This window comes from Hyperolius riggenbachi, chromosome 1 (assembly GCF_040937935.1).
Source record: "Hyperolius riggenbachi isolate aHypRig1 chromosome 1, aHypRig1.pri, whole genome shotgun sequence".
Taxonomy (NCBI): Eukaryota; Metazoa; Chordata; class Amphibia; order Anura; family Hyperoliidae; genus Hyperolius; species Hyperolius riggenbachi.
The window spans coordinates 51,462,583-51,488,033 of NC_090646.1; the positions used below are offsets into that span (position 1 = coordinate 51,462,583).

The following is a 25,451-nucleotide window of genomic DNA, read 5'->3' on the forward strand; positions in this document are numbered from 1 at the left end:
ATTTCAGACCTTAGCAAATGTTAAAGCATTTAGGAAAGAATATACAGTCCAGTATTCCTATACATTCAGATGATCTGAGGGTGTAGCACCCAATAATGCTATTTTTTTTCTCAGTGCAGATAAAAAGAATAACACATTCAGTATTCAACCTTCATTGTAAAAAAAGCAAAAATACTTAACCTACAACTAGTGTCAGGGACATAACGAGACTTAATAGGGCCCCCCTACAAAAATGATAGAAAGGGGCCTCTTAAGTCCCCAAACCTCATGGGAATGGGAGCCGGCGAATGGCAGCAGAAAGTGTCTCTGGAAGCAGGAAATTATTGCATAGCTCCTGCACATGGTTTTTGCGAGTGAATGGGGAGGTTTCTTTGCTAATTGACTGCACTTGCGGTTGGGAAAAGGGAAGTGGAAGGCCTCCTAAAGCCTCTGGGCCCCCTGCGATGGCAGGGGTTGCAGGGGGTTAATGCTATGCCCATGACAAGTGTTAATGTAGTAAATGTCTTTTATCATTTATTTCAGGCCTCAGCAATATATTGTAGCATTTCGGGAAGAATATACAGCCCAGTATTCCGATACTTGAGGCCAGTATAGCGAATATCTCCACAATGACCATTTGTTTCCCCTTACTGCTCAGGTAGGCCGGGATGGCAGCAATCCAAACACTGCAGAACACCAGCATGCTGAAGGTGATGTATTTGGCCTCATTAAATATGTCAGGTAATGTCCTCACCATGAAGGCCAGAACAAAGCTCACAGCGGCCAGAAGTCCCATGTAACCCAACATAATATAAAAAGCCAGAACAGAGCCCTCATTACACTGAACGATGGTCTTCCCAGGAAAAGAGTGCATGTCGTACTCTACAAATGGAGGAGAAACTGACAACCAAGTAATTCCAGTGACCGCCTGAACAGATGAACAGACTAAGACCACTATAATGGGCAATTTGACTCCTAAATACTTCCTCCACAATGAACCAGGTTTGGTGGCTTTGAAAGCAATGCAAACCATTATAGTCTTGGCCAAGACTGATGATAGAACAATAGTGAAGGAGATCCCAAAGAAAAATTGGCGTAGCAAGCAGGTTATATCAACTGGACAACCAAGGAATAGGAATATGCTTGACATACTCAGCCCAAGGCACAGGAGAATAACAAAACTGAGGTTCCGATTGTTAGCAGTGACTATGGGAGTGTCCCGAAACATAACAAATAGCCCAGTTATTATGACAGATACCACTGAAAATATTAGGGAACCTACAATAAAAAATATAGCTACATTGTCCTGATAAGATAGAAACTCCTGAAGTCTGGGAACACATTTAGTTTTTGCTTCATTTGTCCACTCATCATCACGACATTTCTGGCAATTCTGAGTATCTGGAATGGAAGAGAAGACATATTAGGCACAACCCTAAAAAATTATGTTGTGATTTTATACCTGCTTTGATTTACTTAGTTAACATAGCTGAGTATCCAGAATAATTTATTGCATTCTATTATATGCTGTTATGGTGCCTCTTTAGCAAGTTTGTTATTACTGTCCTTGCAGTCTCTGAAGAAAAAAAATACAGTAATGACATTGAATGCGAGTGACTCAGCAAGTGACTTAGCTTATGATGGCCATACATGGTACAATAAAAACGTTCGATTATCCCATTTATTCGATCTAAACGATCGAATCGAATGAAAGTTGAATATATTTTTTTTCCGATCAAGAAATTTGTATGATTATCCCGTTTTTTCGAGAAACATCAGATCGGACATGCTGGAAAAATCTTTATATTCGATCTAACGGAATAATCAAACTAAATTATCTAATCGAAAAAAAATGAAAAATTATAACATGTATGGCCACCTTTAAAATCGCTTTTATAAGACAAGGGAATATTTTTTGTAAAATTCGACTTGATTTACAGGCAACATCTTGATATGCAAGCACAGTATATATACACGCACCACGTCATCACAACTGAACCACACTGTGGGATTGTACTTAATCTGCGTGTAGTGACTGAGCAATGTCATATTTCTGTAATATTCACAAAAGGAGGCAAAACTAACTGTCACTGGAAAAGTTCCTTGCTAATGTGACACTGAAGCGAAAGAAAACTTATGATCTCATGAATTGTATGTTTAGGACGGATATTTCATAGAACATTAGTAGCAAAGAAAAGCGTCTCATAGTTTTATTTTCAGTTATATAGCTTTTTTTAATAACATTGCATCTCAGTATTTGCAGTTTACAGACTACACTCTGTATTTAAATACTATGAAACAGCAGAACTAATGACCCTTTGAATTTTATTGCAGGAAAAACCTTAAACAAATAAGAAACAGGTTTAGATAAGTGCTTCAGAAAACAGAACTGTAGCTGACCAAGTGGGTCGGAGAGCTCAGAGAAGCTCATTTGCATAGACAACAACTGATGTTTCTTAAAGTGGATCCGAGATGAAAATCTTACTATAACAAGTAACTTGTCTATTTATCTTATCTAAAGTTTAGATGGTTTACACAGCAAATCTAGCTGCAAACAGTTTTAATAGAATATGATTATTTATTCCTGTGATACAATGACAGCAGCCATGTTGTTTGTAAACATTACACAGAGGCAGGCTTATCTGTATCTTGAGCCATCAGCCTAATCCCCTCTCCTCCTCCCTCCTCCCCTCTGCCTCTGAAATCAATGGCTAGTAACACATCCCCTCCTCCTGCCCAGACTGAGCTCCCATGAGCCATGCTACTGCCAAGGCTCTCTGAAAACCTGTGGGCGTGGTTTATTTAGTTTATAGGGAATTAGAGTATTAAAACAAAAACAAAAAAGTATTTGGCTTGAGGAATGCCTTTAAAAACAATAGGAAATAACGAAATTGCTATTAAGGGTATTTTCCCTAGAGAGTCTCTAGCCGCTTTAATAACTACAATTCCAAAGGAAGGGAAGGATGCTTCTGACCCTGGGAACTATAGGCCTATATCCTTGCTTAATACCGATATTAAGATCTACGCAAGGGTTATCGCTAATAGGCTGACCCCTTTAATGCCCCAACTTATACACCCTGATCAAGTGGGATTTACCAAAGGGAGAACCACTAGTGACGGAACAAGGAAAGCACTGGCATTGATTCATGGACTTAAACTCTGTCGAACGCCTACCATCCTGGTTTCTCTAGATGCCGAAAAGGCGTTCGACAGAGTAAATTGGTCATATATGTCAGAAGTACTTATGAAATTCGGGATACCTGTATTTCTACATAAAGCTATTCTCTCTCTGTATACACACCCCTCGGCTAGAGTTTTAACTTCAGGCTCACTGTCATCTTCTTTTGAGATCAAAAATGGAACCCGTCAGAGATGCCCACTGTCCCCTTTAATTTTCAATCTTACGCTAGAACCGCTTGCTCAGAGAATTAGAGAAAACCCTTTAATTTATGGTATTAAACAAAGACAATCGACGTTTAAGCTTGGCATGTATGCTGATGATATACTGTTATATCTTCAAAAACCAAAGATCTCACTGCCTAATGTAAAACAAGAATTGGATGATTTCTCTAAGGTCTCCTTCTATAAGTTAAACCAAAACAAAACAGTTGTCCTCCCATGTTTTGTACCCAATAAAATGCTAGAATCCCTTAAATTAACATGCCAATATACTTGGAGTTTGAAATCCTTAAAATATTTAGGCGTACAACTTACCCCCACTATCGCTCAAATCTATAGAGAGAACTATCTTCCCTGGCTCTCCAAATTCAAAGACAAATTAGATTCTTTAGCTAAATTAGAATTCTCATGGCTTGGACGCTCTGCAGCGTTTAAAATTATGATTCTACCCCAATTACTCTACCTATTCAGAAATTTACCCATAAGGATCCCACAGAAATTTTTTGACACATTACAAAAATTATTAAACAAATATATAATCATGAACAAGAAGGCTAGATTTTCAAGCAAAATTTTAACAGCACACACCTCCAACTTAGGCCTAGGTGTTCTCAACTTAGAATTATATTATAAAGCCACAATTCTGGACCAATCCAGGTCAATATGGATTAATGACAACAATAAACAATGGCTCTCAATCGAAGAAGAGCAATTATCATGCAAATCTTACAAAACATTTTTAGAATCCAGATTGACATGGAAGGTTAAACAAACTATTAGCAACCCAGTGACAGCAAATACCACAAGGATATGGAAAGAAATGATTAATTTGTGCAAAGGGAATCCTCTAGCTATAAAAACTTCCACCCCTCTGATTAATCTTAATGCAGTCATTAAAAATATTGACTTAGAACCGTGGACCACTAAAGGCATATTATTTATAGAAGACATAATGACCGATGCTAAGATTAAATCGTTTGAAGAATTAACTACTCTTTATGATATATCTACATTGGATAAACCTATATACTTTAAAATTCAAAAATTCCTCAACAAATACCCAACAGAATCAATAACTATAACACCTTTAATCAAAAAACTAACCAAACCAGAAGGATCTAATATCAAAGGAACTTCATCATTTTATAGATCATTACTAGAACTAAAAGATCAGGCCCCTAAGTGGCAACTTCAAAAATGGCAAGATTTTCTAGAGGTAGAATTGGGTACAGAAGATTGGGAAATGACGATTAGATCTCTCAAAAAATCATCCCATTGCATTAGTCATCAAGAAGGCCTTCTAAAGGTTATCTGGCAGTGGTATATGTCACCGGAAAAAATCTCTAAATTTGATTGCAAAGCTTCCCCTTTATGCTGGAGAAATTGCGGCCAGACGGGTTCCATTCCACATATCTTCTGGAACTGTCCTAAACTGAGAGGCCTCTGGAAAGATATAGAAAATTTTCTAAAACAATTACCTATGTTTTTAGAATCCATACCACCTGGTATGGCATTACTGCATATAAATACCATGGACTTGCCCCCACAGGAGAGACTAATAACAAACCACATCTTAATAATAACACGAAATCTAATAGCTTCTAACTGGAAATCTTCTATTATACCAACTATTAAAGATATACTAAGAATGGTTGAATCAAACTTTCTAGCTGAAAAAGCATGGGCGATTAAATGTGGTAATTTGAAGTCCTTCCTGAAAAGGGCAAGTCTATGGCCTACAGTATACAGAGAGTCTAAGCTGTCGGAATTTTGATATACGGAATGATCCTCTTGACATTCATTCACAAGCTTGGTGCACCTCACCAATCACAGTCCATTTCACAAGTGATTTTCTTAAGTGATTACTCACAAGTGAGTATCCATGAATAAGAGGAAGTAAAGCATCATAATACTTACCTTCTGGGGACATACATACTAGGTATAATGTTTAGTTCAATTTAATTTAGTTTAATTTAGTTTAGTTGAGTCAAATCTAGTCAGTTGATTGTAACTTAAAAATCAACAACATAGGATAAGATGATCTTATTACTGTCCTGGTTCCTATATCATATTGTTCATATATTACCCTTAAGGGTAACCCTTATTAAAGATACATAACTAAAGTCCCACCTCAGTTAGAACTTACATGGTGGTATTGTATAGTACTATATCCCAGTAAGTTCCACTCCCTGAGATCTCAGTAGGGCGGCTCTATACCCCCATTTCTCAGGTAGAGAGGACAAAGAGTTAACTGATTCTTACCACTATGTGTCAAAGAAAGGAAATAATTCCTAGAAATAATGATATGGTGGTACTGGAAAAGACCATATCAAGTTTAACTGTTATAATAGATTGGCAATATGAATCCATTTTGCTTAATACTGTTAATACTGATATTAATATTACTATTATCTTAAGCTTACGAGTATGTTCAATAAAACTATCAAGGTCATTGATGCTATTTTTATCACTAATATTATTGTCATTCTACTGCTAGTCTATTTCTTGAACTCACAATATATGACTTTATGACTTACTGTATACTGCTATGTCAAAATATTACTGTTTGACTGTTATTTTTTGAAAAATTCTTAATAAAAATTATTGAAACTAAACAATAGGAAAGGAACACAATTATGCAATGTGTAAAATTTCACCTTGGATACACTTTAACTCTTCCTGTACTGGAAACAAGATGAGGCTCATATCTGTGCTAATAATGTTCTATTTCTTAGCTGTACTACACATACAAATCATTATATTATAAGTGTATTTTCACTTTAGATTCCCTTTAATAGCGAACATAGAAAAAGATTGGGGAGAGCCAACAGATAGCAATGATTCTGTTATGCTGGGGATACACGGTACGTTTCTGTACCGTGTATCGACCAGCTGATCCGGCGTAGCTGATAATATTCGCTGGCCCGATCATGCCGCTCGATCCCCGCCGGCGGACAATGGCAGGGAATCGAGCGGTGATAAGGAAGCGCCGGCGGGGACGAGCGGTAATCGATCCGCGCGCGGGGACAAAGGGGTGGAGCCACAAACAGCCAATCAGATTTGTTAGACTGATTTCAGCCATTCTGTTATTGGCAGGGTTGTCAAACGTGACACAGTTGGCCACTGGGTGACTGGCACTAATATTCAGAAAAGTGGGTGGAGCCTAAAGCAGCCAATCAAAATTCACCTTTTGATTTTCAAGGGGAATATTTACATTGCTGCCATTCATGCATTAATGGCAGAGGCCTAAAATCTGCTACAGTCAGTCACTGGGAGACTGGGGTTTAAATTCTGAAGGGAGCGGGCCAAAAACAGAAAATCAGATTTGTTTAATTTCAATGGTAAAATGTAACTTATTGATGCCAAGGACCCCAAAGCTCATAAAGTTGGTCATTAAGTGACTGTATGTCAAGATTAGAAATAGTGGGCGGAGCCAAAAACAACTAACTTTTTACATGGGAAAACGTAAACTGCAGCTTTTCTTACACTGTTAATGGCAGGGTTCTCAAACTTCACACAGTTGGTCACTGGGTGACTAGGATTAATATTCGGAAAAGTAGGTGGAGCCTACAAGAGCCAATCAAAATTCACCCATTGATTTTCAAGGGGAATATTGAAACTGCGGATCCATCTGAAAATGGCGCCTGAGAATAATGACGCATGGTGTTGCCGCTAATCCGTTTGCCGCTTATTAAGTGGGTGGAGCCTACAAAAGTGAATCAAACTTCACCTAATGCTTTTCAATGGGAATATTTAATTGCTACCATTGTTACACTGTTAAGGGCACGGGCCTCAAACCTGGTACAGTTGGTTATTGGGTCACTGGGGTTCAAATTCAGAAATGGGGTGGAGCCACAAACAGCCAATCAGATTTGTTTCATTTCAATGCGGATTATTGATGCCAAAGACCCCAAAGCTCACAAACTTGGTCATTGAGTAATTGTGTGTTAGGGTTAGAAACAGTGGGCGGAGCCAACACCAGCCAAATACATACCCGGGCAACGCCGGGCAATCAGCTATTAGTTATAAAGAATTCCTACACAATAACTCTCACCCTCTTATTAACACCAGCAACAATTATTTTCAATGCTTTTTCTATAAATGGTTTTGATTATGGAATGAATCATCTGAGATTCCATTAACTCTTGTGGGAAAATTTGCTTTGATATACAAATGCTTTGGTTTACAAGCATGTTTCCGGAACTAATTATACTCCCAAACCAAGATTCCACTGTAATTTTACAATTTTGGGAGTAAAGTTTATATTTAAACCTGGAGTAGTGTTGAGCTTGAATTTTACATAACCAAAATTAGCATAAAAATTCAAAATTACAATGAAAAATCATAATGCAAAAATGTATAATTGATTTTGTGTGTAACTATAACTATGCAAAACTGCAGAAATGCAAAACTTTATTTTTGTGAACACATAAAAAAAATTAAATAGACCTTGCAGTTTTTGAGTAAAATGATTAAAAAAAAATATTTACATGAGTTTTGTACAGCAGGAGACATTGGCAGTGCTTCCAAACAGAGGCTGCACCCGCATTAACTACCTGCAATAGATGTGCAGAGCTCCACAAAGTGGACTAAAATACACAACTTGCATTCAACACAAACAGATACAGCAAAGGAGGACGTTAGCTTCAGTAGAAATAATAGGCGCACAAATTATTCCCTACTAGACTTCCCCACGGCGAAGACGGGTCTTCTCATAGAAGACCTACAACTAGTCTAACGATAAAAACATGATTTTTTTCCTAGTGCTGCTAGTCATAAAATGATATACACATTTCTTCAAACATACATAAAACAAATGACAGCGCTCATTGGCTGCAACTGAATTGTAGACCAACAGAGGCATGCAGAGCTCCACAGGGACTAAATACATGCCTTGAATGCAAATCAGATGCAAATCATGTACTAATCCTTATCTATAATTTGAATGCAAACTGAAGCACATGGATGCAGCTAGCCATAGGTATACTTACATGAGTTTTGTACAGCATGAGACATTGGCAGCGCTTCCAAACAGAGGCTGCACCCGAATTGACTACCTGCAATAGATGTGCAGAGCTCCACAAAATGGACTAAAATACACAACTTGCATTCAAAACAGGTACAGCAAAGGAGGACGTTAGCTTCAGTATAAATAATATGTGCACAAATTACTCCCTACTAGACTTCCCCTAACGGGTCCTCTTGGGGAAGACCTACCACTGGTCTAATGATAAAAACATAAAAACAATTGCAGCAAAATTGTTTCTTTTTTTACTAAGTAAAATAAAAATTTTCGACAGCACTATCACGCTGGTCCGTGATGAGGTAGCGTACAGATATATATAAAACAATAGTACAAAGGTGTAGTCTAGATCAGGCTGAAGTCGTACACAACTCAGAGATATCAAGGTACAGAGTAACTAAGCTAAATCATAGTCAATAATCGTCAGTAAGTCGTCAGTATTGTATATCAGATGGCAGAGGTACAGAGGGACTAGACGGGAGCGAGGTCAAAGAGGCAAGCAAGAGGTCGGTACACAGATAATATACAATAAGATGTTACAATAATAATATTACAAGAATATATACAAGAATAATAAAGACTGACTAACTGGAGTACATATATATTGTGCGTCTACACAATATATCAATGAAGCTTAACCCTCTGGGGGATAATCCCGAGCTGAGCTCGGGGTAAGCCGCCACAAAGGATTTCTCAGGCCCTGGTGGGCCGTTTTGCATAATTTTTTTTTTTGCACGCAGCTAGCACTTTGCTAGCTGCGTGTATATACCGATCGCCGCCGCTCCGCGCTGATTCGCCGCTACCTGCCGTGCCGCGCCGCCCCCCCCCCAAGACCCCATGCGCAGCCTGGCCAATCAGTGCCAGGCAGCGCTGAGGGGTGGATCGAGACTGCCTCTGACGTCACAACGTCGTTGACGTCGATGACGCGTCAACGACGTCGTGACGTCAGAGGCATGGCGATGGGGGAATGCCATGGCGACGGGGGAAGCCAAACAGGAAATCCCGTTCTGAACGGGATTTCCTGTTTGCTTTGTATGCCGGAGGCGATCAAGGGGGTGGGGGGATGCCGCTGCACAGCGGCTATCATGTAGCGAATTTAAATTTAAAAAACAATAGTGCTGCGCCACCTCCTGGGCGATATAATTGTATCCCCCAGGAGGTTAAAGTAGCTAGCTAGACCTAGAACCAGCGAACTGATTAGTATCAAGGTCACCGAGCAATCAATGCTCTGGCCTTAAATACATGAACTCCCTATCAGCAACCACTCCCACCTGGTGATGTCACCTGCTGACATCCCTAAACCCTCCTCTTAAGCCTATAAGGCTTATCTGAACTTACGCGTGACCTAAAAGTGACCTAAAAGTTCGCACCGCGCACCCGCGAGTCAGAAGACAGTGCCGGAGGGAAGCCGGGGACGTTGCCAGAGGATTCCAGAGCAAAAGACCACGCCGGAGACGCCGTGGGACCTGCCGCTGGATGGTAAGCTTATTACAAGCACATGTTAATATATACCAAATTTTGAGTTCTCTACATAAATTTTAAGAAGACGAACAGTGTGGGGTCCCCTCTTCCAAATCTCTTTATCCCATTGTTACCCAAGCAGGTTTGTATAGCTAGTAAAGTATACCATGGCAAAAATGTCATTTTGCCCTATTTTAAAAACCCTTTTTTCTTTGAGTTTTTCTTTTTAAATTAATTTTTTTTAAAACTACAAGGTCTATTTAAAAAATTACTTTTTACAACTGGTTTCACAATGTACACAAAAAAAAAAATATTTTACAGTGACCGTGTTCGTAATTTTCCATGTTATGTGAAATTTATCATTATAATTTTGTGTATCCCTAATTTTCATTTCAATTCTGAAAAAATGAAATGAGTACATCACAATCATCACTAACCTGGAGAAATGTCAGATAGCAGTAGCTCGAGGATTGTTAAGCTCGTCAATTTAAGCTCAATTAGCATTTAATTCTTATTTTTTTAAATCAAAAATCATTTGAAAAGTCTCAAAAACACAGATATTTGTATGATCAATAGAAACTTTCCGCCTTGACCAACCAAAGTTGTACTGATTGCACTGTTAATATCTATAACTTTTGGTTAAATATATTTAACAAAAAGTAATTCATTTGGAACAAGGAAAGAATCAAAGCCTTTTTTTGATCAAACAGAAAAATAAGCCCAAAACAATCTGATGATGGTTCAGGTTTAAAACACATATTTATGCAGAATGTTACAATTTATTTTCTCAAAAACTTAAAAGCCTTTTTTATTTTGTTGACAATTTTTCATGATTGGCCATAAGGTATATAGCATATTAGGCGTCCAAAAAAGTGAGTTAAACACCAGGGATGCTCATCCAGATTCCGGATACTCAAACTACCTGGATATCCAAACGTTTTTCTGATATCAGACCTTGGACACGGATTCCAGATAGCTGGATAAATCCGGAATGCACTTTCCGGGTGAACTCGGATATGTATTAGGTATCCGGAAATCTGACCGGATACCTAGTTCGAGTACCCAATCCGGATAGCGTAACCACAGAGATGACGTCCATGACGTCATTGAGCCAATCAAAGGGCTCCCAGCCAAAGTCCTAGCAACCAATCACAGAGGGTAACCCTGGCCAGCCCCTCCTGTATATAAGGAGGGTGTCATGATGAGAATCTCTTCCTTGCTTGTGACTGCTCACTGAGAGTCATCTCCAGTGGTGTTGGCTAAGCAAGTGCTGTATTACTGTGTTAAACCTAGCGTTTTTGCTCCTAAACACCTGTACTACAGCAGTATTTTATTGTTTTTTTTAGTTATCTAGCATGTATTTTGATTTTAGTCAGTGTGACAGTCAGACTCAGTGCTGCAGCTGCTAGGCTAGATTAGGGCCCGTGTGCACAGGCTAGGCCTGTTGCCAGCCTTAGCTACAGTATAGCTTGTAGGTTATTAGGGATTAGATTACTGTACTACTACTAATCTTATTGTGTAGTTAGTTGTTAGAGAGAGTACTACTACTGTGTTAGCTTCATTTACTATAGATAGTTATTGCAGTGCGATTCTGGCCGGAATTGGGCCAATTCCGATTCTGGCAGTCGGAATGGAATTGCTATAGCTCTAAAGTGGAATTCTGCGGAATTTAAATGTATTTCCTCACCTATCTATTTTCTCATTCCTCCCTCCTCCCGGAGGGAGGAGGTTCTCATCTTCCAGGGAATTGAAGTATTTCAAAAGCCAGCTTACATACCATGGCTGGGAACTGAACCCAGGCTGGACCGGGAATTGAACCCAGGTCTCAGTGTGTGGTAGGTAACTCACTTAACCACTATACCCCCAACACTACATGCTGACGCCAGCCTAGCAAGTACCATTATGATCAATCCAAGAGAAAAATTAGCTTGGAGTTGGCTTTTGACATTCTACAAATCCTTAAGCAAGCTATTTTTCCTCTTGGATTGATCATAATGGTACATGCTAGGCTGGCTTCAGTATGTAGTGTAGGTGGTGGTATAGTGGTTAAGTGAGTTACCTACCACACACTGCAACCTGGGTTCAATTCCCAGCCCAGCCTGGGTTCAATTCCCAGCCACGGTATGTAAGCTGGCTTTTGAAATACTACAATTCCCTGGAAGATGAGACTCTCCTCCCTCTGGGAGGAGGGAGGAAATAGTTAATAGGGACTATGGGCCACCATATAAGATAAACAAGGATACTTTAGTGATTTTTTCGATTCTTCAGACGGAACCCGGAATTCTGCGAAATTTCGTACAAATCCGGCGGAATTTTCATAGCGAAGGAATTTAACACTGACAGAATCCGTGATTTCCGGCGGAACGGAATTTGCTCTTTCCGATCATGCCTACCTCCCAGCTTTCCCGTACTCGTTTGTGCAGGAGGGGAGCGACATGCGTGCACTCCTGCAGTGTGCAATGTCAGATGGCCAATCCCCAGCCGACAGGCATCCCAGCACTGCACCAATTTGTAAAGGCCAAAGTGGAACATGGGCTGAATCATGCGGATCATTTTTTTACTTTTTTTTATTATACTTCCCCACATAAACAATTGATGTTTTTCTTTAAAAAAAACATGATGCTTCATGCATCGTTTACTATAAATGTCATTTTGGAAGCAATTTAAAGGCCAGTTCCGATTTCAGTTCGGATACCGGATTTACGGATAATGGGTTCGGATATCCGGATTGACTCAGATTTCTGAACGGTTCGAATTTGAATATTCAGATTTATCCGGATTTTTTTGCTATCCGGATCCGGACCAACCCGGATATCAAAAAGAGGTATCCAAGCACCACTATTAAACACTGCTTCTTTGAATATTGGCCACAGTAGTCAGCCACTCCACATGCTGCTGGCGGAACAGATTAGTATATATACATGCCCAAAGGCTCTTTGGAGATGTTTACTTTGTGGTTTTATGAAATGTGGTTGGCATTGCAATAAATGCTAGTAGTAAAGATGGACAAACCAGTTTTACACATTTTTCACAACATTCTTAACTATTCTTAATTATTTTGCATTGAAGTCTATCAAATTTCACAGTTAATTTCCATTCTCCCATTCATAATACTGTATTTTTAAGCCAGTGAAGTGTCATACTGAGGTGGATTTTAGCTCATTGGGAAGTCCTCATACATGCTATTGTCACCATATTTGCTATGTATATCAGGGCTTAGGCTCAGAAAAATACCTTGTAGTTTTTGAGATAACAATGTTTAATATTTTTGTTACAAAAAGTGCATTTTAAACCCTGTACAATATTGGATTGTGTCAGTTTTCGTTTCATGCATTTTGCCATGCTTTAACCGCTTCAGGTTCTTGGGGTTTTACCCTTTAAGATTCCTGGCAATTTTTGCATTTCAGCTGTATTGCTATTGATACAACAACAGTTTTTACTAAACTTATGACATCAAAGTAATACATGTATTGATTTGTTTCAAGATAGCATTGGCTTTCTTTGGGTAATATTTGTTTCCAAGAAATGTAGGCATAGCAAAAGTTGAAAGGAAAAAAAAAGCTTACCTTGGTGTTCACCAAATCCAAGACCCTCCTGTGGGCATAGCATTGGATGGGTTATTGCATGTGACCATTTCTTACTGAATATTTATCATGAGAATACAGGACCATTATCTCACCGTGAGATATTTATTCTGAGGCTATGCATGGGACAGTCTTTCCTGAAACAGGAAGTGTGGAAGTAGGACAACCAAAGACAGCCCTAGTTATAACAAAGTGCATGCATAGCAGAAATAGTTATCATTACACCATAAAATAAATGTTAAAAAACAGACATTTACCCCAAATGGCTGAAATCTCTCCATCTGAACATGTAACACAGTCATAGCAACAACTGTGATATCCTTCTTTTATAGTTCTCCTGGTCCCTGGGGGACAAAGTTCTGAACACCGACCTTGAGGTACCTAAGACAATATATAGTGAGGTTTAGTGCAAGTTGTTTAAAGATATATAAAAGGGCACTTTCTAATGATGCAACTAGATAGCGTGGCTAGTGATAGCTCCACCCCTTACAAGTTTCGTCCACTGGTGCATACACTTCATCTGGGTGACCACATCACTGGAAAGCATAATGAGCACTCGTGCACTGCTTGGACTGCAAAGTCCACATGAGATAATCTTGTCTGAATTATCTTACTGCATGGGGAACTGTGAGTCATTGTAATGCTAATATACTAACCTAACACATTATACTTCCTTTATGCTGGGAATACACGGTTCGTTTTTGAGCCATTTAGATGGTTCGATAGATAATTTCCGACATGTCCAATCTCCCGTTCGATCGGTTCACCGCTCGATTTATCATAGAGGTTAACAGAAAAAGATTTTTAAAAATGTGAGCGGAAGATAAGAGAATTGGCTGCAGAATCGAGGGGCAAAAACAATTGAGCGCAGAATCGAGTGGCAGAAATGAACCGTGTATTCCCAGCATTACTTATGGTGCACATCCAATTTTTGGACACTTTTACCACTTTCATTTAGTGTGAGAGCTGACAAAAAACCTCTCCGTAGTATTCAAATCTGTTTGCCCTCATGCTACATCAAGATAGTAAAACTGGCTAGTGAATGGTCAATAAAAATTTGATGTGTGTTTCAGGCTTTACTTGTGTTGTGTAATTGGAACTAGCCAAAGTGCATTTTAATTGGCCCATATGAAATGTATGGGAAAATCGATATCGAGTTCCGGTCGGTTATAGCAACAACTTACCTCTTGCGTCATATCTGTATAGCCTAGAACTGTTGTATTGGTTTCTCAATATATGCCCTTGTTTTCTTTATGCTTAAAGAGGCTATTCAGAATAAAACTAACATTGCATGCATCGTCTTCTGATAAAAAAAATAGCGACTTTCCTGATCTTCTTTTACTAACTCAACCCTGAGCCCCGTGGCTGCAGTCTTCTGCAGCATCTCCTCGCCCCCGTGGCCATGGCACTCTCTCTACCCTATAAAAAGTCACTAAAACACCACAGTGCTCATCTGTAAGGTGACAGGGAAAGTCATTATATTTTTTTTTCTTTAATCAGAAGAGGATACATGCAATGTTAGTTTTAATAATATTAACTATTATAGTTATATTGTGTTTGGATACTAATCTGCTTGCTACTAACTATATCCGCTTTCCTTATTTATTTATTTGATTCATTGATTGATTGATAGCAGTGGTGCTCATCCAATATTTGGGTATCCCCAGGGCCGGGCCGAGGCATAGGCTGGAGAGGCTCCAGCCTCAGGGCGCAGTGTAGGAGGGGGCGCACAATTCATTCAGCTGTCATTCCTAATCATGTATGAAGCAGAAAGAAATAAGAAAAGGGGATACATGGCAGTGACTGCAAGCCAGATAACTAGATATTAAGGTGTTGGGGAGGTTTTGGGCCCTGTGGCCCTCTTAGTCTAATAGCAATCAGTGTGTGATGGCTGGGGTGGCAGGGATGGGGGGGCACACTTTGGGGTCTCAGCCTTGGGTGCTGGAGGATCTTGTTAAAATCCGAATAGCATTATCCGAGTTAACTCGGATATCTAGCTGAAATCCGGATATCCGGTCGGATACTTAGTTCTGATATCCGAGCAGAAAGTGTTCAGATCAGAATTCAGGAGAGAGAGAGAGAGAGAGAGAGAGAGAGAGAGAGAGAGAGAGAGAGAGAGAGAGAGAGAGAGAGAGAGAGAGGTTTCGAAGGTGATTTAAAGGCCACTGCCGGTTTTCTATCCGGATATCCGAATCCAACTGGATATTGGGTTCGGATATTCGATTCTACTCGGATACCAAAAAGTTTTGATTTGGATATCCGATTCAGATCCGGATATTTGGGTATCCAGATCTGAATTTTATTCGGATTTTGAAAACAGGTATCTGAGCAGCACTAATTGATAGTTGAACTAATTTATTTTTTGATACGTTTAGTATGACACATTTTGTACATATATCCTCTTTCTTTTCACTTTGGGATAAATGGCTTATAATGAAAAATAATGTGTATTTAATACAATCTTGGTGATTGAAGTAACAGTTATACCAAATTTTGCAAATTGATATGCTATTTCATGTGCTTCAAGCGGGTTATCTGATGCTTGCAGTTATTAGACTATAGGCTTGATTCAGAAAAGGGTGCTAAGTGTTAGCACGCCAGTGAAAAGCCACTTTGCATGTGCTAACATGCTTTGCACGTGCTAAGTAGTTAGCACATGCAAACTACTTAGCACCGTAGTTAGCACATGTAAACAACTTAGCACCATAGTTTAAAAAAAAATCAGTGTTTATTCAACAAAGAAAAGGAACATGTGACAGAATATGCAGTGTAGCAGTGCGCCTCCTAACTTTTCCAACAGTAGCTTCAGCATCAATTATCACTGTGGAAGATGAGAGGTATGGTTAACAATAATATAATAATGGTCACATAATATATAGAGCTCAGATTGAATTTAAATTTCCAAATATTCTAACTTTTACAAGATCATAATTAACAAGACCAGGGGTATCTAACCATGGAGCTTAGCACCCTAGTTAGCACGGTGCTAAGTAGTAGTTTGCATGTCCTAACTACGGTGCTAAGTAGTTTTCATGTGCTAACTACGGTGCTAAGTTTTCATGTGCTAACTACGGTGCTAAGTAGTTTGTATGTGCTAACTACTTAGCACCCTAGTTAGCACGCCCAAAGCCTTTAGGCATGCTAACTGGGTTAGCATCGTTTACTGAATCGAGCCCTATATGTATTATTCTTTTGAAATACGATATCTCCTTAACTGTCAGTGAGAAGTGAATATGGCCATTTTCAAATAGGCATATTTTTCTAACACATTTTTGCACTGAAAATAAAAGGAAATAAAAAAAAACACATTTTCAATAAATTTTTGTAAGGATGAGTAGCTAAGAAAATCCATTATATCTTTGGTAAAATATAGAGCCTGGGGAACATTCTAATTTCAATGTGAAAATGATTAAGTACTTGGTGTAGGATCGGTGTCAGCACACAGAAAGAATCTGACTATTGGTGATCTGCAGTATCACCAAGAATACAGATACATATCCGATCATTGATGATCTGCAGAATCACTGATAATCCAAGCATAACTAACCTCTGGACACCTATATAGTGTGAGTGTTTGGTGCAACAGTAATAACTTTGAGTGAGACCACCCGAGGAGCAGGTGGTCTTTGGCAGTATGGGCGATACTGCCTTCTGAGAAGTGCAAAAACCTTCCAGCAGCCTGAGACCTCCAAAGGGGTAAAGTCCCAGGCTGAAAGTAGGAAGGACCAGTAAGTGAGTGACACCTGAAAGGTGGATGTCACTAGCAGGTCTGGAGACTATCTCTTAAGGAGAGAGATAGCTCTCAAGGTCGGGCAAGCCAGGTCGGCAACACACGGACAGACAAGGTACAGAGACAGAAGGCTGATTCGGTATCCAAAGGCAGGCAGGGTTGGCAACAGATAATCAGATATGGATAGGTACCAAATCAGAAAGCAGAAGGATAGTCAGAAAAGCAAGAGGTCATAACAGATATCAAACAATGCCTAGTCTTGGGTGTGAGGTCCGTAGTCTCTACACCCTGGAACTAGTCTGGAGTATAATATGATGGTACACAGTATCCCTAGTCTTGGGTGTGAGGTCCGTGGTCTCGACACCCTGTAACTAGTCTGAAGTATACCAGAATGATAACACAAAGTCCCTAATCTTGGATCTGAGGTCCGTGGTCTCGACACCCTGGAACTAGTCTGAAGTATAACACAATGATAACACAAAGTTCCTAATCTTGGGTGTGAGGTCCGTGGTTTCGACACCCTGGAACTAGTCTGAAGTATAACAGAATTATAACACAGAGTCCTTAATCTTGGGTGTGAGGTCCGTAGTCTCAACACCCTGGAACTAGTCTGAAGTATAACACAATAATACACAGAAGTAGTCTGGCTCAGTGTGAATTCCCAGGTCCTCCTGGCTCTAACACACTGTAGGTCTGAGTGCTTCCACGTAGTGTTCGCAACGGCAGACAACTTGAGACTGACCAGCAGTGACTATATATAGCGCGGCGCTCTCCGGCGCCATCCATCAGCGATCAACCAATAGCCACTTGCTTTGAGGTCAGCTGACCAACCTGGTCAGCTGATCCCTCCTTGTTTGTCATAAAGGTTCTGCCTCTCAGCGCGCGCGCGTGTATTCCTCAGCCTGTGTGAACTAACAGGCCCAGCCACACCAGACGCAAGCTGCTGCGTGCAAACCGCTGCGCTGGACGCGGAATCAGCCGCAGTACACGCGGCGGCTTTTCCGCGTTTTATCACACTTGGTAATAGAGATGTCCCGAACGGTTCGCTGGCGAACTTCGGTGGTTCGCGTTCGCCTGCCAAAGGCGAACTTTCCCGGAAGTTCGATTTGCCCCATAATGTTCTATTGAGCAGAACTTTGACCCTCTACATCACAGTCAGCAGGCACATTGTTGCCAATCAGACTGCACTCACTGCTAGAGCCCCACCCCCCCTTATAAAAGGCAAGGTCCTTGTGCCATTTGACTCACTCATCTGCTTACACTAATTAGTTAGGGGCAGCTGTTACACACACTCTGCTAGGGAGAGTTTAATTAGCCTCTTGTAGGCTTACCCCCCTACCCTTCTATCTATTCCCTCCTCCCTCCTACCAGAGGGTGGAGGGTCTCATCTGCCAGGGAATTACAGTATTTCAAAAGCCAGCTTACATACCATGGCACTGTACCATCCAACACTACATGCTGAAGCCAGCCTAGCATGTACCATTTATGCTCAATCCATTTATGCTCAAAAATACAATTCCGCGGAAAGCGGTGACCATCCCTACTAGAGAGAGAGAGAGAGAGACAGAGAAAGAGAGAGAGAGAGATGAAACTACCTGGCTATCTGGCGTTCTCTTTGGACAACTGTTGAACACAAAAGGCAAGGCCATGCCTGGCAACAAATCCTTAAGCAGTGGCTGGAAGGTGTAATGGTTAAGGGCTCTGCCTCTGACACAGGAGACCAGGGTTTGAGTTTTGGCTCTGTCTGTTCAGTAAGCCAGCACCTCTTCAGTAGGAGACCTTAGGCAAGTCTTCCTGCTACTGCCTATAGAGCGTGCCCTAGTGGCTGTAGCTCTGGTGCTTTGAGTCTGCCAGGAGAAAAGCACGATATAAATGTTATTTGTCTTGTCTAATTTTTCTCTTGACAACTGTTGAACACAAAAGGCAAGGCCATGCCTGGCTACAAATCCTTAAAGGGAAGGTTCAGGGACGCTGTGAAGAAAATAAAATAAAAATCCAAATTCACTTACCTGGGGCTTCCTCCAGCCCGTTTCAGGCAGGAGGTGCCCTCGGCGCAGCTCCGCAGGCTCCCGGTCTCCTCCGGTGGCGCAACCGACCTGGCCAGGCCGGCTGCCAGGTCGGGCTCTTCTGTGCTCCAATGTGCGTCTCACTGGTGCGCGCTGACGTCATCGGACGTCCTCCGGGCTGTACTGCTCAGGCTCAAAACTACCCCAGGTAAGTGGATTTGGATTTGTATTTTTTTCACAGCGTCCCTGAACCTTCCCACTAAGCAGTGGCTGGATGAGGTAATGCTTAAGGGCTCTGCCTTAAGGAAACCAGAGTTCAAATCTCGGCTCTGTCTGTTCGGTAAGCCAGCACCTATTCAGTAGGAGACTTTAGGCGAGTCTTTCTGCTACTGCCTATAGAGCGTGCCCTAGTGGCTGCAGCTCTGGCGCTTTGAGTCTGCCAGGAGAAAAGTGTGATATAAATGTTATTTGTCTTGTCTAATTTTTCTCTTGGATTGAGCATAAATGGTAGTCGGATGGGGACAGTCACAAAATACTGTATATATGGGCATGAAAGAACACGTTTTTGCACTAATGACAATACTTGAAAAAAATATGGGGGCATAAGAGAACATGTTTTTGCCAAATGTTTTAATGTCTATTGGGATAAGAAGCCACAAATTGCATGAAAATGTAAGGACATGAGAAAACACATTTTTGTGGAAAAAAAAAACAAATTTTTGTGAAAATGAAGTTCTAATTTTTTGGCGAAAATGAGTATCTAAGGAAAATCCATTATATCTTTGCTAAATTATGGAGTCCAGTGAAAATTTCAATGTGAAATGACTAAAGTACCTGGCAATGGGGGGAGCCTTCATTAAGTACTAAGGGCCATATCCTATTCAAGGTAGTAAGTAGCTTGCAGATGCGAGCTACTTATCGCCTTGCCATCGCGTGAGGATTACCGTCAAATCCTATTGCCCATATCCTTCGCGCCATGGATGATCGTTAGGGAGCATTACTCAGGCGAAAGCCTGAGCGATGCTCCCTTTTACAAGCGATGGGGAGGAAGGTTTACGCTGTCCATCAGCACCACGGCCTCACTCTCCATACATGCGCACTCGCCCGCGGAACATCGCCACCATTTTAATAAGGAGACCCCCAAAGCTCCCCGTCGGGTCGCGGCACACTTTAGAAGCCCCCCCCCCCCCCACGTACCTGTAAACATACATACCGCCGCTGATCACCCAACACCTTTTGCATAATTACAGTGTATCTAACACTGTAATTACTGTCCACATAGGAGCCCGGGCAAAACATCTTTGAATCTGCTTTTTGCAGGTCTAAGCTAAGGCTCATGTCTGCCATGAAGCATTGCTTCCCGGAGGCATGAACAGGGTTATTGGACACCGTGTTAAGAACTCGCTGGGCGATTATATTGCCCAAGTGAGTTCTTTTCCGCCTGGGGGCGTCCCCAGGCCTTATTCACTACATTACTTAGGTGAGCCTCGCTACTTCTTATTCCTCATTCTTGCCCTTGCACTTTGCCTCAACCAGCCTACCTCATTACACTTGCCACTGTTTATATGTTTTACTTCCTTGTCTTAATCAGCTCTTTTAGTCTGGGCTACCAATGTATTCACCATTACACTACCATTATACTACCTCTTAGCACTATGGGCCTGATTCACAAAGCGGTGCTAACAGTTAGCACGCTGGTGAAAAGCCATTTATCACGCCTAAACTCAGTTTAGGCATGATAGGTTTAGGTGTGATAAGTTTAGGTGTGATACGTTTAGGCACCGACTGGATTAGCACCGCAGTGCACAGCTGATCAAAAGTTTTGCGCTAGCAAAGTCTGGTGCACTTTGCATAGAGTATAATGGCGCTGCTTTGCGTGCAGGACTTTGCGCGCGATCTAAACTTATCTAAACTTATCATGCCTAAACTTATCACGCCTAAACTTATCACGCCTAAACTTATCACGCCTAAACTGGCTTTTCACCAGTGTGGTGCAGTGGTTATCATGCCTAAAGTCTCTAACTGGGTTAGCACCGCTTTGTGAATCGAGCCCTATGGGCCTGATTCACAAAGCGGTGATAACTCAGTTATCACACCTAAAAGACTTTAGGCATGATAACCTTTGCACCACTCTGGTGAAAAGCCAGTTTAGGTGTGATAAGTTTAGGCATGATAAGTTTAGGTGTGATAAGTTTAGGCATGCTAAGTTTAGATAAGTTTAGATCGCTTGCAAAGTCCCGCACGCAAAGCAGCGCCATTAAACTTTATACGAAGTGCACCAGTCTTTGCTAGCGTAAAACTTTTGATCAGCTGTGCACTGCGGTGCTAACGCAGTTGGCGCTTAAACTTATCACACCTAAACTTATCACACCTAAACTTATCATGCCTAAACTTATCACACCTAAACTTATCACACCTAAACTTATCATGCCTAAACTGAGTTTAGGCATGATAAAGGGCTTTTCACCAGGGTGCTAACTGTTAGCACCGCTTTGTGAATCAGGCCCCATGTGTCTTTTTGGTGAAATGCTGTCAGATTACATCTATTTTTGGGGGATACACTACGGTAGAGCTCAAACTTCCCGGGCAGACCTTTTCCTTTTACATCACTGCTAAGGTCATGTATATTTGGCCCCACCCGTGACCACGCCCACAGTATGCTTGACCACGCCCATTTTTGGCCTGCGGCACTACGCGCGGCGCATGGGTTTTCTAGGTGAGTCCACAAACTTATTTTCCCAGGACTAGACCCCTGCCTAAAAATATATGCGATAAGCAATATTAATTGCCTAATTATGCATGCTCGCCTTTCTTTCTTGTTTTAAATAATTATTTTCCGCCTGGGGGTGTCTAAAGTTTAATAAGATTAGGCGATACCCCATCACCTAAGTTAAGAACTCGTCAGTGCTTAGCGGTGGCGAATTCAGCAATAGAATATGGCCCAAAATGTCTTTGATGCTCCTTAAAAAGTAAATTTACCACTACCATACTGGCCAAGAGCATCACAAATCTATTAGTGATCAATCTCACGTGGCTGAACTATTGCATAACTAGTTAGCATGGGGGAGTTAAGAACAAGCAAAAAAAAAAATATCAACAAAAACAAAAACAAAAATAGACAGAAGCACTGTTTAAAGATGAACTTAAAGAGGAACTGTAACATCAAAACGTCCCCTGGGGGGTACTTACCTCGGGTGGGGGAAGCCTCCGGATCCTAATGAGGCTTCCCACGCCGTCCTCCATCCCTCAGGGGTCTCGCTGCAGCCCTCCGTGCAAAATGGCGTCATTATTTACCTTCCCGGCTCCTGCGCAGGCGCTCTGACGGCTGTCAGCTCCGAAGTAGGCGGAAATACCCGATCACCGTCACCGTTTACAGTCGGGTCTGTCGCCGGCTGTTCGGAGGGCTGCAGCGAGACCCCCGTGGGACAGAGGACGGCGTGGGAAGCCTCATTAGCATCTGGAGGCTTCCCCCACCCGAGGTAAGTACCCCCCAGGGGATGTTTCTGATGTAACAGAGTCTCTTTAAACAAAAAGGGAAAAAATAAATTGCAAGAAGTAAAAAAATATATAAGTAACATCATGAAATGATTGATTTCTGACATATAATTTGTTCATGATGTTTGATCCACAATGAGCCTGCACATCATAATCTTTACTACTGGCAGACAAGAAGAAACTAGGCTGCACCAATTGCCATTATTTACAACCAGACCCACTAATATTGCAATAGGCTAAAAGGTTGTTTCTTTATAGATACACATATGCACAGAGGTAGATATTGGTTGCTTGGCAGTTGTAAACAGCTGTTATTTCCCGCAATGTAACAAGGATCACAGACGGGAAACTGTCCCATTGTGCTGTGGATGGGGTTTCACCACAATGTTAGCCATACATTCCTTCCTGATTATCTATTTAGAAAATGTAAAGATCATGGGAAAGGGGGTATCAGTTACTAATTGGGATGAATCAATTCTTGGTTAGAGTTCCTCTTTATTTATGCACAGTCTGAGAGACAGAGTCAGAGAGACTCTTTCAGATAAGTCCAAATTATTACCTGCACCTGTCACCAAAGGGTATTCTCAGGCTCCGCTGACTATTCAGTGTGGCGCACTTACAGCCCGGACATCTATTAGTGATTCCCCCTTCTTTCATCATATTCAAGAAGGCCCTCAAAACACACCTTTTCTCTCTGGCCTACCCCCATCACTAGTGCTCTATACCCGCAGCTGAACTCTGGTCCCCTACCTTTCGGGTCTCTACCTCTCCCTCTAGATTGTAAGCCTTCGGGCAGGGTCCTTGTCCTTTGGTGTCCTCCTCGATCATGCACCTCCATTACTGTGCACCCATGCTGTGCATCTGAGTGAACTCAACTTGCCCAATCTCCATGCTCCATCCAGTGACTGACTAAGCATTACCTTGTACTCATACTGTGCTGCATGATCTGGTTTTCATGTATTCCCGTATTGTCTTATTGCTGTATGTCACCCCTAAATATTGTCTGTAACCTAAATTAATGTCCAGCGCTGCACAATATATTGGTTCTTAATAAATGCAATAAATAAAATAAATATATAAAGGGCATCACTGACCTGTTATTGCCCGATTTCATGTGGCTGAATGGTCGCATAACTATGGGTTATGAGTCTAGTTTATTATCAGACATACAGTGCAGCTAGAGGGACATAACAGACAAGCAAAGTCATCTAGCACAAAGCAGTCAATATCACAGCATGCCATTTCGTGTTACAAATTTTTGGCATTCATAAAAATTGTAATTCTTGCTGAACACTTCAGCTTGATCCCCTCCACCATGCCACTGTTCGGGTTTGGGTAAATGTTTTTTATACCTTTTGTAAAGAAATTGTGACTGCTGAGAGGCCCTAAAGGTTTCAGAAGTTCATCCTTCCATAAATGTCAATGGGGCTCGCTGCGAACCAATGGTTTGCAAGCATTCACAGTAACGTTCATGGACGAGAAATCGGGATGTTCAGCCATCACTAAATATATGTATTAAAATGTGTTAACAACAGACACAGTCAGATAAGTGAATATAGGATGCTAGAATTCATTAGCGCTCTCCTCTCCTCCTATGATTTTATGATTTTACCTTTACATTGTATGGCCCCATTACGGTATCATACCAATAAGACACTAAAATGAATAACTAGTGATGATTGCAATAATTTTCACTTAGGCACCATTTCATGGAATTAGGATTTGGAAATGTGATTGTATCCCAGGTGCAATTCTCACATCTATAATCTCAGCTAAAACCTGCAGCAAACCTCCCCAGCTTTCAGAAAGGTAACTCACCTTGTTGTTTTTCCATGAAATTAGCTGCAGAGAAATATTCAGCTTCTGGTCATCAGGCGCTGTTCCATTATATTCACCCACTTCATGAATATGTATAAAATTCCTTTGGTGTTGTACATATGATACCCAATTTACAATGTACAGAGAGCTGGGTAATTCTCCCTTCTCATTAAAGAATATTTCCTTATCATTTAAATCTGTAAAGGACACTCTTTTCAGGTACCCAGCAACCTAAAAGAAAAATGATAAGAGGATGCAAACATATTTATCTCATGTGCTCAGGGGCGTAACTAGAAATCACTGGGCCCCACCTCCCGCCAAACCTCAAAACTGCAGAGAAAAGAAAGCTTTTTCACTCAGTGCCCAGACTCCCCAAGCATCACTACAGGAATCAGCACTTGGGGAGGGTTAGAAAAGCTGGGTGTAGAAAAGAGCCGAACACAAGACCCTGCTAAAAAAGGAATAGGGATTGTCTACAAATCTATGTCTGCAAAACTTTGCATGATTCCTTATCAGTGGCTGAGCAGATGCAGTCATTAGAACAATTGTGCAGAGAGCAGAAAACTTTCTCTCTCCATTCCCTTAGTTGTCAGTCTCTCAGGATAGAGCCCGCTGTGGCTTCTGGGCCCCCCTGCAGCTGCATCCCTTGCAGGGTCTATTGTTACGCCCCTGCCTGTGTTATCTCATATGTTGTTAGCAATGATGTTCGTGTGTATGAGAAGTGGGCGGCACCCAAGGCACCTGTTAGAAGATAGGAGCGCTCTATCCTCCTTTTGACCAGGATACAGGTAATGATACAGCAGGCGGTTATCATCTTTGGCATACCCACCAGATATCAGGTGATGTATTGTTCACTTCTGATTAGGGATGGCAATGCTTAGACCTTATGGAGAAGCATGTGATCAGTTTGATTAGCTAATGAATTTGTAAGATTCTGATTTGCTCTGATGACTTCC

At 41.2% G+C, this 25,451-nt stretch overlaps 1 protein-coding gene across 1 annotated transcript in view; it reads right to left on the minus strand.

Moving 5' to 3' along the window:
* Window positions 1-487: 487 nt before the first annotated feature.
* LOC137551760 (vomeronasal type-2 receptor 26-like) overlaps window positions 488-25,451 on the minus strand; it is a 48,498-nt gene continuing 23,534 nt past the window's right edge. Inside the window, exons 5-7 of the mRNA XM_068271364.1 lie at window positions 24,496-24,726; window positions 13,704-13,827; window positions 488-1,380 (exon numbers count right to left, since the gene is read on the minus strand). Of these exons, the coding sequence (XP_068127465.1) occupies window positions 488-1,380; window positions 13,704-13,827; window positions 24,496-24,726 (1,248 nt within the window). The remainder of the gene's footprint in view (window positions 1,381-13,703; window positions 13,828-24,495; window positions 24,727-25,451) is intronic.